The sequence below is a fragment of the Festucalex cinctus genome, chromosome 12, assembly GCF_051991245.1.
Source record: "Festucalex cinctus isolate MCC-2025b chromosome 12, RoL_Fcin_1.0, whole genome shotgun sequence".
In the NCBI taxonomy this organism is placed as follows: Eukaryota; Metazoa; Chordata; class Actinopteri; order Syngnathiformes; family Syngnathidae; genus Festucalex; species Festucalex cinctus.
Window position 1 is genome coordinate 5370901 of NC_135422.1, and position 15403 is coordinate 5386303.

General features: G+C 41.4%; 2 protein-coding genes across 11 annotated transcripts in view; one reads left to right on the plus strand and one right to left on the minus strand.

Moving 5' to 3' along the window:
* Positions 1 to 9999, minus strand: part of LOC144031450 (formin-like) — a 53753-nt gene extending 43754 nt beyond the window's left edge. Inside the window, exons 1-3 of the mRNA XM_077538618.1 lie at positions 9695 to 9999; positions 7569 to 9074; positions 333 to 499 (exon numbers count right to left, since the gene is read on the minus strand). Of these exons, the coding sequence (XP_077394744.1) occupies positions 333 to 499; positions 7569 to 9009 (1608 nt within the window). The 5' untranslated portion in view covers positions 9010 to 9074; positions 9695 to 9999. The remainder of the gene's footprint in view (positions 1 to 332; positions 500 to 7568; positions 9075 to 9694) is intronic.
* Positions 10000 to 11351: 1352 nt separating this feature from the next.
* Positions 11352 to 15403, plus strand: part of LOC144032020 (ryanodine receptor 3-like) — a 99899-nt gene continuing 95847 nt past the window's right edge. For 7 of the 10 annotated variants that reach the window (XM_077539624.1, XM_077539628.1, XM_077539625.1 and 4 more), the window contains exon 1: positions 11352 to 11911. In XM_077539624.1, coding sequence (XP_077395750.1) covers positions 11864 to 11911 — 48 coding nt within the window. In that variant the 5' untranslated portion in view covers positions 11352 to 11863. The remainder of the gene's footprint in view (positions 11912 to 15403) is intronic. The other 3 variants (XM_077539627.1, XM_077539635.1, XM_077539633.1) reach the window with 1 other exon arrangement.

Below are 15403 nucleotides of genomic sequence, written 5' to 3' on the forward strand. Positions count from 1 at the left end.
TTTAATATTAACAGTTGTGGTAGTCTCCATCACTCACGTAGGATTGTGAGTCATGTAAAATATTATCTTTGGTATATGACGCGGACTACTAAGAATGCCCCCCCCCCCGACCGTAATTTGGACACCACTGGTTTAGATAGTAATAACTGAAAGTGTGATTTTTACTTCTCAGAACAAGGAATTATCTGAGTCACTTTTGGCTTAGAATCTGTCTGCAGATTAGAATCCATGACCCCTTTAATCCATTTCAAGAATTTGTAATCATGTGCTTGGGAAAGACGCCGCGGCAATGTAGCGAATGTCTGTGCTGTTCAAGCTAATGGGTCCCTCACCGTGCACGCCAGCTTGGGATAATAAGGTGTATCCCCAATGATGTCATCCTCAGGGGGTGTAATGCGTAGGAAATCCAGGTGATCGGGGCGGGGAACACGGGACAAGGCCTCCTGGGGGTCATCGCCGTCCAGTATCCAAATATCTTCATGACGCAGGAGGGAGTCCTCTAGTGGATGTGATACACAAACACAGACACAACGTCAGCATAATTAGCAGTGTGTTATGCATGCAGAGTTGCAGAACAGCTACGCAACTAAAGTTGTGCTTGCGGTGTGTAGCCTGTGTGGATAATACAATTGGCTTGAAAGTAGGTGTCGGAATCTTTTAGCGTCAAACATGCAGCAATGGAGAGTCCTGTTTTTCTGCAAGCCTCAGGGCATGAAGCTATTTTTATCTGCACTTAGTCAGCTCTCTTCCTACAGGCCACACCAGCAGCAAGCTATAGTGATTCAAATATGGACAATCCCAAAAATACGTTTGGTGAATATAATTTTAACTGGGGGAAAAAAAGAGAAGTGAAACTGCAACCATTTGTGTGCCTGCCTTGCAAACCCAGTGTAAATTCACCTAGCCTCCTGTCAAGAGAGAAAAAAAATACACTTTTCTTTTAGTGCACTCACTCACACAAACACGCACACATACAAACATGGTCTCCCAGGTGGGGGAGCAAACTCATGCCACCTGCATCGAAGGCAAGGGATGGTACCACTCCGCCACTAGAGCCCAAAAAATACACATGAAACAGGAGGATTTAGTTTTAAAGACCCAGTGTGTAGTCCTTAGCACCATCTAGTGGTCAAAGAATAGCATTAGAAGCACGCAGTAGCACGCACACTACGGTGGCTCAGAGAGACCAAATTTCGCAAGTCTACCACCAATTCTTATTTTGTGAGCGCGACGGCGAGATCTTGGCGAGCGACGGCGATTTGCCAGCCGTTGTGAAGCCCGGCGAGAAACGCCGAACCCGAGCGAGCGAGCCGAAATTAGTCGGAGCAGCTAATAAGCGTGGCTAGCGGGAGTTAGTCGGAGCCATTGGCTGGTGTGGCTAACAAGAGCGGCTAGCGGGAGGAGCTAGTAAAAAAAAAAAAAAGTCAGACACTCGATGCAATACCACCCGGGCTAACTACATTTGCTAAGTTATCCTTTGGGCGTCCGTAGGAGGAAGATGGCGGTGAAACAGTTAGGTGAGATTATATATACAGCCATGAAATATAATTAGTAATTACTAGACCTACGATTGGATATCTAAAAATAACAACATGTGTTTTTGCATACTTTTGACATAAACAGTTGTGTCTTAAAATGAATGAACTATGAGTTCACCACTAGATGGCGCTAGGGATCAATTAATGTCCCTTAAAGATTTCATGATTTGTGATTTTTGTATGGAAAGCTCAGTGGCAAACTGGTAACACAAGTTACAATAACCTGCAGAGGCATCCTTGTGTACTAGGACACCCGTGTCAAACCACATCAACTTCAGAAGAATAGTGTCAGCACACACAAAGTGGCACGGTGGTGTCATTCATGCAAAAAGTGAAAGGAGAGCAATAGTTGTGGCTATGTGCAGGAAATGAGAGCTGAGCAAAGGGGACAAATCATGAAGAACAAAAAGGCAAAACCTTCTACAGGAAAATAATACCACATCCTGTTCTTGAAACCATCTTACAACAACCTCATTTTGTATCATCAAAACTAAATGTGGACACTGCAGCGTGACTGCAGTCGCCCATCCGTTGCTTTTAAGAGATTGGTTGTCCCTTTGAATAGAATCCTTGGATTTGAGCCGAGCCCAAATGCCTTAAATTCAGTCATGGCTCCCCCTGCTGCCACCCCAAAATCTCACACATGCACATTACAACCAAGCTTTGCTGGATAATGCAAAACACTCCAAACTGCCCACCGCAATCGGCCATTATGAGCAGCAGTGGCTGCGGTCGCGCCAGTTATCTGACACTTGCACAGCAGAGGATGAAAGAGCAAGATTACATGAATAACGTTTCATTATAAAAATGCGGCATGGTCCTGCAGTGAAGACTGCTGAATGTGTGCTGGGACGGTTCCAAAAACCGACTCCAACTGCTGTCTGCACAGACTCCACAGACTACTTAAAGTGGAAGTCAACCTTAAACATTTATTGACAATAATATGTTATATGGACCGTACTAGTCTAAACATGACATTCTGATTACTATTACATTTGAGGAATGTGAGTTATGCAGCAAAATCCAGCTTTTTTTTTTTTTTTTAATCCATCTCATGGGGTGGCCATTTTGACACTTTCTGTTGCCTGAAGATGACATCAAAGTTGCTCAGGGCTCAGGCAAGAATCAATCACCGCTCACCTGCTTTCTGAAGCTGCGCTGTGATTGGTTGTGACCAGAGACCTGAGCAACATTGATGTCATCTTCAGTCGACAGCAAGTGACAAAATGGATAGAGATGAGATGGATACAAACAGCTGGATTTTGCTGCTTAAGTCATATCCCACTAATGCAATATTAACCAGAATACCATATTTAGACTAGTGGAGCTGCATAGAACATCCATCCATCCATCCATCCATCCATCCATCCATCCATCCACCCATCCATTTTTGACCGCTTATATTAATGTAAAAAAAATATTTTGGTTTGACTTCCACTTTAAATAAGCACTAATCAGAGACTAACTACTAAAAATATTAAATATCTAGAAAATATAAACTATATTTAAAGGGATACTTGCCTTATTGAGCAATTTTCAGGGTGAAAAGTTAATATTTGGTCCAGAATGAATTTGATAACTTCATTATTTTTAAATGTACAATTAATACCTTTAAAAAGTATTTTTTTTCTACTTGCTGTCAACTGATGATGACATCACCTGTGCTGAGGAAGTAGGCAACCAATCACCTTTTTTTCTAGGTTTGGTCAGTAAGCTGAGCCATGATTGGCCGTTACCTACTTCCTCAGCACAGGTGATGTCATCATCAGTCGACAGCAAGTAGAAAAAATTACTTTTTAAAGGTATTAATGGTACATGAAAAATAATGAAGTTACCGCATTAATTATTGACAAAATATTAACTTTTTGCTGCTGAAAATGACTCAATGAGTCAAGCATCCCTTTCAATATGTGTAAGTATGCCTATACTGCCTCCATTTGGTCAGATTGTGGCGTAATCTTAATTCCTTCACCCAAACACTGCAGTCTGGCTCTGACGTCACCACTACTGTGTGCTTTGGAAACTCTGTAGGTTCATTATGCACAACTCAAATTATTGAAATAAACAGCTACTATGCGATAGATTATTCATAAGACTTCATTTAGTACATGCATACAGTATTTTGAGCAACCCCTTTGGGGGATGTAAGATTATTGTTATTTAATCTGCCTCCCTGCCGAGACAGACTCATAATGTCAGTAAGTGGCAACACGCAGTGCAGATGGGAGGGCGTTCTCAGATGACACAGTTACACTAAAACCGAATCATACTCGCGCATGTGAACACCATGCACTTGGGCAAGGTCAGTTTATTTTGCTGCACATGCAGGTGTTTCTTCAGCGCACACCTGTTGGCGATAAATGCCGATGAAGTAAGGAAACGGTGAAAATGAGCGTCTGTCACACCGTGCCGGTGTTGCCGTGCAATACTCTCAATGAAGTCTGTCTGCGTTTTGCACGGCTCAGGAAGCTTCCAATGTGAGATGCTTATAGGGTGGCATCGTCAAGGATGATGGATTAACCCACTTGTCACTCTGACGGGTCATTATTCTTCTTCTTTAGTGGTCATGGGATACTTTATGGATGCTGCAAGCTGAATCATATGCTTGGGGTGAATTGACTTTTCAAAAGGCAGTGATCGCTCACTCAGTGTCCCATGCCTGATACTCCCCTACCTCGCTTCCACATGTGCAAGAATTAGAGTCGTGGTTTTGTGTATTCATTGGATTGTTTGCTAAGGTTTTTTTTTTTTTTTTTTTTTTTTTTTTTCAAAAATTCATACTGCGCTCCTTCCTTACAGGGGCATAGTATGGGGCTGCACCCCCCTCCCCCTCCTTTTTGGGGTGCCCGATTCCATTCCATTCCAAAACTATGACGGTTAGGAATAAATCACATCACTAATATAATGTAACAATATCTGTATAAAAATAGTGTTGACACTAGGGGTGTTAAAAAAAATCGATTCGACAATATATCGCGATATTACATCTCGCAATTCTTGAATCGATTCAATAGGCGGCCAAATCGATTTTTAAACATCCATTTTTGATAGGAAAATATTCACCAAAACGTCTTAGGGTTCACACCTTAAGCATGAAATAATGTTACATTAATGGAATATTAAGCCTTAATATTTTATTTCAATGCTGTTCAAACATGAAACAGATTATAACCTGTATAAGACTGAAGTTTCAGATAAATAATACATTTTCATTCAGATCTTACACTGTACAAGTTTATTGATTAGTATTTTCTAAATTTTAATTTAAAAAAATCGCAGCAATCGACTTATGAATTGGTATCGGGATTAATCGGTATCGAATCGAATCGTGACCTATGTATCGTGATACGAATCGAATCGTCAGGTACTAGGCAATTCACACCCCTAGTTGACACTGTCAGAAAGTACGTTTATTATTATAGCTGTAATTTGAAGTGGTGTTGTACTACATTACAATATAGTGTACTGTTAGTGTATTCCAATTATTTGGGCCCTTGTATAGTAATAACTCAATTAGGTAAAGAAAACCCAAAGTAACGCTATCACATCTAAACGGTCGGATTGTGCAGCAATACCAAACATGTTGGTGGCAGATTATTACAAATGGCCTTTCTCATTTTTAATTAAGACCCTCAAACAGCTTCGCCGACGCTGCCCTATTTTGTCCAATAAAATCCATAACATAATCACTCACGCAAGTAGGCCATATGGTATGTTGAGAGCATGTAGCAGCTTCTGCTCTCCTCCACCGCTTTTAGCCAGGATGGAGGATCATAAACTTTTGTATAAATCATGAGAAATGTAGGGCTTATTATAAATCATTGAGCATTGGCCTTGCAACCGTCACTGCTGTTTCACCGCACATTTTGCTTTGAAAGATTGACTGTCGAAGAACATTGGAACCTCAGAGAAAAGTGCTGTGCTAGTCTGAGAACCAAATAAGAAAATCAGAATAAGCCTATAGCTCCCACAAACCGTTCATTCATTTGGAATACAATTATGGTGGCAAATGTGAAGCAGAGAATGAAGGAATATTAAGGAGTGCCTTTATTGGGATTGACAGCCTACCAACTCAGGCACAGACAATTTGGTTAACCTTGCTTCACTCCCCTGGTGATACATTTAAAGCAGAGCAGATGCCCAATGAAATCAGTTGTAATGAAGATATACCAAGATGATACAAAGACATAACTTTTGGGCTGTATTTCTCTGCAACAGCAAGAGACATACAAAAAGAAAAAAGAAAATAAAGGAACACTCGCTCGTGTTGGTAAAATCCACTTGATTACCTGAAAAGAGCTGACCCTTGTTCTCAGTGGCCTAAACAATGTTGCAAGGCAGCACACAATATGTTGAATGACAGCTTGGAAATACAATGAGCTCTTGCACTGTTCAGATTCATATGACCTTGCTGGAACGTACGGGCGGGGTAATCTGATTAGAAAGCTGCTCGTCAGACAATAAATATGTGAGGTATTAAGTTGTAAGAATAAAGACAGACATTGCAGTTTAGTCTGGCAAGTTAAGTGAAAGCAAAAAGGTTAGCCTCCCTTGACTAAACCTACAGATTAAGAAGCCATGAACTGATTTGAAATATAATGTAAAAAAATATGTCAACGTGCATTTTTCTGCCGCCGCCAAGTTGCATAAACCACATGAACTGGGGTTTTAGAGTTTAGTTTCTTACTTGAGCTTCTATTCCTCATCCAAGTTCTTTTAAGTACTGCATAGAATACAAATATAAACACTGACACTGATGGGTATGTCTAATAAAAGATTCACAAAATGAAGCGCATTCTAATCCTTTTTCATACCTGCTGGTGACCCTTTGCCAGTTTCCTCTTAGTTTTTTGAGGCAGGGTGGGGCTTGTGAGTAGAAGCCCCCGGCAGCAAATTGGCAACGCTTCAGTTAACACAGTGCTCATGAGAACCACGGTCGGGTCGAGGTTTGCGTCAAGTTCAGAGCCTTTGATCGGAGACACTAATCTCCGACTTGGCTGCAGTGCTTAGAGAGTTAAAAAGGGATCATCTAGCAAATTATTCTCAGAGCCCGCTTGCTCTTTGTGCAACTCTGCTGAGTAGCTTTTAATTTGTATTGGATGTCACACGTCATTGTTGAAACAAGAAAACGCACCACTGACACTTCCTGGACTAACGGAGACCAAAACAAATTATGGACAAAAAAAAAAAATGAAGTGACAAAGTAAAATCTGTGCGTACAAATGAGAACACAGGTGTCAAAGTCCGGTCCTTGAGGGCTGGAGTCCTGCATCTTTTTTTAATTTTTCTTTCCTCCAACACACCTGATTAAAATGATTAGGATCTTTATCAGGCTACTGCAGCGCTGGCTGGTGAGCTGATCATTTGAATCAGGTGGGTTGGAAGGGAGAAACATCTAAAACAGGGGTCACCAACTCCGGTCCACTCCAGGCCTTTGTCCTGCATGTTTTAGATGTTGCCCTCCAACACATCTAATTCAAATGATCAAGATCATTACTAGGCTTGCTGATGAGCTGATCATTTGAATCAGGTGGCTTGGAAGAGAGAAACATCTAAAACAAGGGTCACCAACTCCGTTCCATGAGGGTCACTATTGTGCATGTTTTTGATGTTTCCCTCCTCCAACAAAAAGTACGTTTCGTTCTGTTTCCGTTTTGCAATATTTAGCATTAGAAGATAGCTAAGTTTCATCAGTTTTCACAAATCTATTTAAAATTGTAAGTAATTTAGCTTTTTTTTCTACATGGTCCAGGTTGATCTCCTTTGCTCTGCTGCCACCTGTTGGCCGTTTGTGTAATAACTACCATTTCTGCAACCGTTCTTTGCAGTTGAGAGGCTGTATCAAAGCCTTCTGTATGCTCTAGCATAAAAAAAAATACAACAAAAAAACCAAAAACAAAAAAACGTATAAATACGTCTTTGGGACACTTAAAACATTTAAAAAACGTATTTATACGTTATTGGGAGCAAATGAGTTAACATCAACATTTAAGATTAAGATTTTGTGCATTCCTATTCCAAATTGCTCACCTGTGGTTGTGGAGTTGCCGGAAGAATTCCACTTTCCCGAGCTGCTCGGCCGTCTGCTGAGGTTCAACTCCAGATGCGTGACAGTTCGCCTGTTGCCATTCTTGTCGGTGACCTCGGCGAAGAGCTTGGGCTCGTCCGTGTTGCTGGAGCTGTCTCGATCATGGTCGCCATCTTTATCTGAGAGCAGCACCAGGCGATGGTTGTTGAGCTTCGGGCTCGGGGATGGGGCTGGTGACATGCTCTGGAGACTGTTGGAGTCAGCGAAGGATGTGTTGAAGACGCCAGAGAGAGAAGGCGAAGTTGGGGTCTTAGCGTGAGCTTTAGCTGAGGGTCGGAGTTCATTGGGATGGGAAAGAGGCAACCGTAGCCCCTCAGCAAGCTTATGACCTGTCTTTTGTTGATTGACCCTGCTTGAATCTCTTGACTGTCCATACTCCTTTGTGTATTTGCTGGTTCCTGGATAAGAATCAGAAGACCCTGACCCATCTGGGCTTGTCTGAGTGACCCGTTGCACTTTCCCCTCCAAATCCTGCACTTTAACGACCAAACGCACCCCATTTTCTCTCTGGTTGGTCTCTGTTGGAAACTTCTTGACAGGCCGAAGGTTACTCCCACTTTCCCTTCGGGTCAGGCCTTCCATCAGGCTGCAAGAAGCCGATTCGAAACCCTGCTCGCTGTCATACTCTGAGAAGTCATTGCAGAAATCTACATCTGAATCAAACGTCCGGTGGTCGTCCATAAAGTCCCAGCCCCCTCGGGTGATCTGGAAGGGTTCCTCCGTGGGCAGGAGAGGATTATTGACTGCAGACTCATGGACAGACGGTGACGTACCTGGAATCTCCTCCATAGTAGAGACTGTGGTTAAACTATTCCTAGCAGGCAGATCAAAGGATGGAATTCCATTTGAAATGTCTGTCTTTATCTGACTGCGCGGGGAATACTTTGCGCTATCCATCTTCTTGCCTCCCTTTATCTTCATCTTTCTGCTCTTTGTTGCTGCTTGCTCAACAGAACCGAAGTTGCTGCTATTACGGTCAACCTCCGACCTCTCGATGTAATCCTGCATTTTCCCGTCCTGGGTACCCATCTTGACTTTGTTGGCGCAATCCCTGCAGAGTGACAAGAGATCTGCCAGCAGTTGGTGGTGCTCCGCAGCCAGCAAGCAGAGCTCTGCAACAGCCGCCTTTGTTGCCCGCTGGTAGTGGCAGGCTTTGCCCGAGGAGTTGGAAGACTGGCCTCTTTGTTTGGACACAGCGAGATCCTCCTCGCCACCGTCATGGTCATCACTAGTCCGGGCTGAAGGAGGGGTGCGGGTCTTATACTTGAAGCTCGGGACAGGCCGCTTAGGGAAATACAGGCTGATGTTGCTGAGCTCACGGATGGGGACATACAGAAGCAAAACTGTGTGTCTTCCCTCCATGGTGGGCGGCGTGTTGATCATCAAAGTTCTCGCAGGGGATGGTCCACCTGCAGGTGGATTTGGTTGCTCATCCTATGGCTCTTATGCTGTTAAATAGTACACAGATTTGACTAAATACATGAAACAAAATAAAGAGACTGGTGACTTTTATAGACTATCACATCATTAGCTGTGCATTATATACAATTCTGAATTGTAAACAATGAAAAAAATATGAGCTGAAAGTCATAACACCCTGCATTATGTCCTTTCTCTTTTTTTGACATGTCAGTACCACAAGGAAACCACAACATTAACAAAATGACACTTATTTGACTCGTGTTTCTTTCATTCCCCGTTTTTTTTTGTTTTTTTTTTAATCAGCAATGGACAACTTTTAACACTTGGAAAATGCCTCTCTACTGTTTACATCATAATCCCGTGAGGTTGATGTCACCTTGCACTAAACGGCAGCACGTTTCCTTAACAACGTCAGCAACATTTGACGATCATTTGCTGTTAGCAAAACTGCTGATTAAATTCAGAAATGTTGCACTATATTTACTGTTAAATGCACACACAACACTGTTTGATGTCCTATCAGATTTACATCAGTGCAGTTTGCGGTCTTGCGTCACACTGGAAGAAAAAGTGCGCATCGTGCAAGTGCACTTGCAGTAGGTCAAATCGGGACACCTCGTTAAAACAAAAATAGATATTCACTTACCTGATTCACTTGCAAGATGCATGTTTTTTGGTCATGTCTGTGTTGCAGCCATCCAGGACTCACCGCGGATTTGCTGGGCTCTTCTGCGATGATTGACAAGACTCGCTTCCAATGGATGGAATCTGCACTGCCCAACTGCGATGTGATTGGCTTATTTTCAATGAACCCTGTTTACATTTTTATTTTATTTTATTTTTTTAGCCAGTGCGGCTGCAGCTCACAGGTAGGCCAAGCTATGGGCAGCTAATGGTGACGTATTCCTCTGGTGCGAGCTTTCAGCGTTCTTTCGAATTTGCATTTTTCATGTTCCCTCTTTCCCACCATCTTTTTTTTCACAGCCCTTAAAAGGTAAACAGTGACACCTAATGGGCAATCTAGTGTTGAACCCTTTAGGTCGCCTTTGGGTTCATTATCGCCGCTATCAATTTGTTATGGTTGATTGAACATATGAAATGTATAATACGGTACATAAAGTAAGTTATGTAAGTTATAGTTCTTATATTTACTTGTAAATCTGAAATAAACGGCACACAAAAACTGATATACAGGTGCGTGGCTGTAAAGCAAAAATATGGACATTTTAATTTATTTCAGGAGTTGAATTCCAAAAATGAAATTCATAGGTTCACTACACACAGAGTGAAACCATTATCAAAAACTATTGGACTATAATTTATTTTTAATCACTATAGCTTCCAGATAATGAAAACATTAAAAACTCAATTAAAATATTACACAACAAGTAGGCAGTATCTTATTTTGAAATGACTTGGTCAGAACTATCAAAAAAAAGCCCAAAAACGGGTCACAATACTGTCTACGTGGGAAATTAGACAGGAATTTGCCTTCTTGAAAAAATATTTTATATGTGCATTAATCTGTACAATAAATAATATTAACTACATAATAAATAAACTTTTCGACACTGTAATTTATTTCAACACACCTGTATAGCAGATGTGGTACATCTTGAGATGACACTCATATTCTATATCAGGGAAAACCCATTTGTCATTGACGCTCCCCTTCAGGATGATGTTGCCAAAAGTGCTTTTTACTAATGAGTTAATTTCGAACTGCAGCAATATTGCTATCTTGGCTATTAAGAAGTAACCACTTTTTTTTTTTTTTTTTTAACACAGAAAACTCTTTACAGTAAGTGATTGACAGCCACAATTTGGAAATATTTTAACAGTTGATTTTTTCAGCAGTGTTATAAATTGTGTTTGCACATATTTCAGCATGACAAGCCTTGTTGCTTGAACTGATTAAGCACACTCAGGTGAGAGGTGAAACGTCTTTCAAAACCAACAAAGCTGAGCCGTTGAGTTCAATTCAATGCTCTGAGAATGAATGCATGGACAATTGTCCCAAAAAAAAAAGAGCTAAAATTATGGTCGTTAGGTGTTAAGTTCTTTGTAGCGTTGTAGGTTCACTGCTCCGACGGTAGAGGGCAGCATTGGATTTAATAATAGGGAGACCTCTTCATTGAGCGCATAAATCCATTCCCCCCCCCCCCCCCCCCCCCCCACACACACACGACTACACTATCAGTTACCGATAATATAATTTCCATTGTTAAAATCATAGACGTATGAATTTGAGTGAAGTAAAATGTCTTTCTTCATTTTTTTTAGGTTTTAGGGTCGTTTTTTTTCTCTACTATCGTGCAATGCATCCAAGGATCAGGACACAGCTGTGGCCAAACATTGATTGTCTCTCGACGTGTTGCTCATCTGAGCTCGTACAGTAAATGGAAGCTGACGTGATAATGTTAACGCTTTCACGACCCATTTCGCAGGTGTTTCGAGAGTCTCGAATAAGCAACATTGATCGTTATTATCGCGGTTTGACTGCCATAACACGCTGAGGGTGACGTCGCAGAGGTGCCTGTTTCTCCTTGTTTCCACGCCACGCCGTCTACAGTCGCTCCAGCCAGTATCAGCATCATCTTCAGCAGCCTCTCTGCACACTGTCCTCCTTCCTCCTCCCTCCCTTCCTTCCTTTCCTCCCACCTCCTCCTCCTCCTCCTCCCCGGGGGCCGCCGGTGAAGGAGGCTCGTACACCGGGGTTTGGCCGGCAGTCTCGCCGCTGTATGACCGTGGATTAGCTGCATGCTCACGTCGACCAGGAAGAGGAGCCAGCGCCTGAGCGGGCTCACTTGCAGCCATGGCTGAAGGTGGAGAAGGAGAGGATGAGATTCAGTTCCTCAGAACTGTGAGTACACGTTTGCTGACGTGCTGCTCGGCAGACTTCTCTTTGTCGTGTAAAGGAGGTTGGTTTATGTCTCAATCAAGTGTCCGTCATGCGGGGTGGTTGAATTTCTGTCGTAACCTGATGGAGCCTTGTGCACATCTTGAAGACGGTGACAGTAGTGCCTCATTGTTTGTGCAGCAGCTCAGTGATTCATTCCTTCATATGCACTATGCAGTCTTTAAGTTGACAATAAGTCCATCAAGCCATCTTAAATCTTTGCCACTACTGTATAGTTACAGTGGCTACTGTGCATGCTTGTGCTACTGTACACTCACAACCACATTTGCTGGTACCCAACAGTTAAAAAAAAATCTGCCTTGATAATGATAATTTTCAGTTTTGATCAACACTGTTAGATAAATATTGATTTAACATTATGTATGTTGTGTAGACTGGTGATTGTTCAACATACTGTACTTAATTGGGCAGTAGTTTGTAATGGTTTGGTTTACTTATATAGTACAGTGTTACCTCGTTTTCTGCTGGGGTTAGGTTCCAAAAAATACCCGCAATAAATGAAATCCGCGAAGTAGTTAGCTTTATGTTTTACAATTCTTATAAATGTTTTGAGGCTCTAAAATCCCCTACCACACAATTTAGACACTTTTCTCATTGAGGCATTTACATGTTCTCACATTTCTCTCTTGTTCAAACATTGATAACGTTCAAACCTTCATAAATTTTATAAAATGGGTATATTACTGTAAAAAATTATGCAAAATTGCACTTTAAAAAAAACCCGCGATACAGCGAGACCGCGAAAAGTGAACCGCGTTATAGCAAGGGAAGACTGTAATAGTTTAAGCTTTTGTACTGTATTTCTTTCGAGCAGCGGTTCTTAACCTGGGTTCGATCGAACCGCAGGGGTTCGGTGAGTCTGTCTCAGAGGTTTGGCGGAGGTCAAGGCACTCACTCAACTCAAATGATTTATGATGATCGGCTTCAGGTGGTCACGCTACATTGCTTCGCCTGTCTGCGCTGCAGGGAATTAGGTGCCGCTCAGTAGTCGACTTGTGGCTGTTGTGATGGTACGTCGTGTGATTTGTAATCTCTTCATTCTGACTATATCGAGCAAAAAAAAGAAAAAGAAAAAAGAAAGTGGTTGAACAAATATGTGCAATACAAATTCACATGTAGAACGGAACCTATGGTGTTCCACAGGGTTTAATTCTGGGGCCTCTTTCTTTTTCCATCAAGTTGAACAATTGTAGTCCAGCACAACTATTTTTTTGGCAAAACGAGAGGAACACTTCTTTAAGGTGCATGAATTTGATCGATAGATAAATAAATAAATAAATACATTTCAATAAAGAGCGTTTTGTGGATGTGCATGGGAAACTGTTGAGGTTCAGTACCCCCAACAAGGTTAAGAACCGCTGTTGTCGAGTGAAAGGAGCTTCTAAAAAATTTATTACACGCTGTAGCAACAACAGAGGCAAAATATTAAAAACAGTTCTCAGTGCGGTGCAAGGCGTCGTTACAATTACAACTATAAAACCACAATTATAGGCATATTATTGAATCAATTAACTGCATGTATTTTTGTAAAGTCACCATCTCAGATAGAGCTCATCTTCTGGATCTTTTTAGAATGTGCAGGTGTACCTAATCTTCTGGCCAGTGACTGTATTTAAATGTTGTAGCCTGGCAGTGGGAGCAGACAGTTGCTCCAGGCTTGGCCTGTGCAGCAACAGCAGCAAAGGTCTACGCAACTAAGCGGAGCAAGATTCATTCAAATATTCATTGTTATTCCTGATCATAGCATTTCAGTATGATGAGGACAGACAAGAGGCTCCGGGTTCAACGTGATTTGCAGTGTTGGATGTCTTGGTTTCAGTTTAAAGAAATGGGAAAACTGTTGTCAAAAATATATGATGACATATTTTGTGGTCAAATTCCATTAAATTTGAATAACAAGGGGATCTTATTGTATGTAGTTGTCCTCAATTTTGTAATTAGCCGTTCTATTTCTTCCGAACAAAAACAGCAGTCAAAATGCAAACATGTATCCGAGAACTAGCACATGAACCACGTACGTAAATGATGGAGTCTTGAATATGTAGTCGATGCACTTTCTTCCCCCAAGAACAGCAGTGATCTTTTAAAACGTTCCTTTCTCTCACTCACTGTCGTCTGATACCTCCTGCTCGTTTGTCCCCACAGCCACTCAACCTTTTAACCGCAGTGCATAGAGGTCACCAAATCAGCACGCGTCCCGCTCCTAAAAAGAGCTGACATTTCTGCGCCGCTGTTCCTCTTTTCTGGGAAAGAATGTAAATGGCATCCTTTTTATTAATTGTATTTTTTTTCATAGGCTAGCCTATTTTTGGATTTGGTACTTTTAGGTCAGTGAATAAGCTTGGTGTGCATGTGTATGTGTGTTGAATGCAAATGTGGAGCTGTGTGGTGCAGTCAGGCTGCACCAGACGTGCCACAGCAAAACACAGTGCAGAAATTATTCATCAGTCCGAGCATTTGGAGGTGCTCAATTTACAACTAATTCCTGAAGAAATGAATGATCAACATGGATACACGTAAGCTTATACAAACAAAGCAGTATGATTACTAGGGGTGTGAATTGCCTCGTACCTGACGATTCGATTCGTATCACGATTCACAGGTCACGATTCGATTCGATACCGATTAATCCCGATATGAATTTATAAGTCGATTGTTGCGATTTTTTTTCATTCAAATTTAGAAAATACTAATCAGTAAGCTTGTAGAGTGTAAGATTTATATGAAAATGTATTATTTATTTATCTGAAATTTCAGTCTTATAGAGGTTGTAATCTGTTTCATGTTTAAACAGCATTAAAATAAAATATTAAGGCTTAATGTTCCGTTCATATAACATTCTTCCATGCTTAAGGTGCGAATCCTAAAAAAAAAATAAAATAAAATAAAATAAAACAAAAAAAAAAAAATCGATTTTGCCTATTATTGAATCGATTCGAGAATCGCGCAATGTAGTATCGCGATATATCGCCGAATCGATTTTTTTTTAACACCCCTAATGATTACACACACAGTAAACTGTATGGAGGCTATATGTTTCCTGCTTGCAACCAAATGTTACCCGTTATTGGAGTCAAAGCGCTTGATAAAGCAGTTTGCAAACTGCTTCTTCTTCTCTAACAACAGAAAGTAATTTCCCTAGAGTGGGAGTAGAAATTACCCCTGCCGGACTGCTGCCTATAAAGCCAACACTGTGGGAGGAGAGGAAAAGAAGTGAGGCAACCCCTGAAGTTGACTCGGTTGTGGGTAATTTGGTGTTGACAGGAAGAAGAGCAGTGTTGATGGTGAGCCAGGAGAATTCGCTTCCTCCAAACTGTTGTTTAACTCCTCGCGTGCCGTTGTATGAATTGTAGTCAACGGGAATCCTAATGAGGAGCGCCAGTGATGACAATTGTCTTCAACTGTTTTTTTTATTTTATTTTTTTATTTTGTATT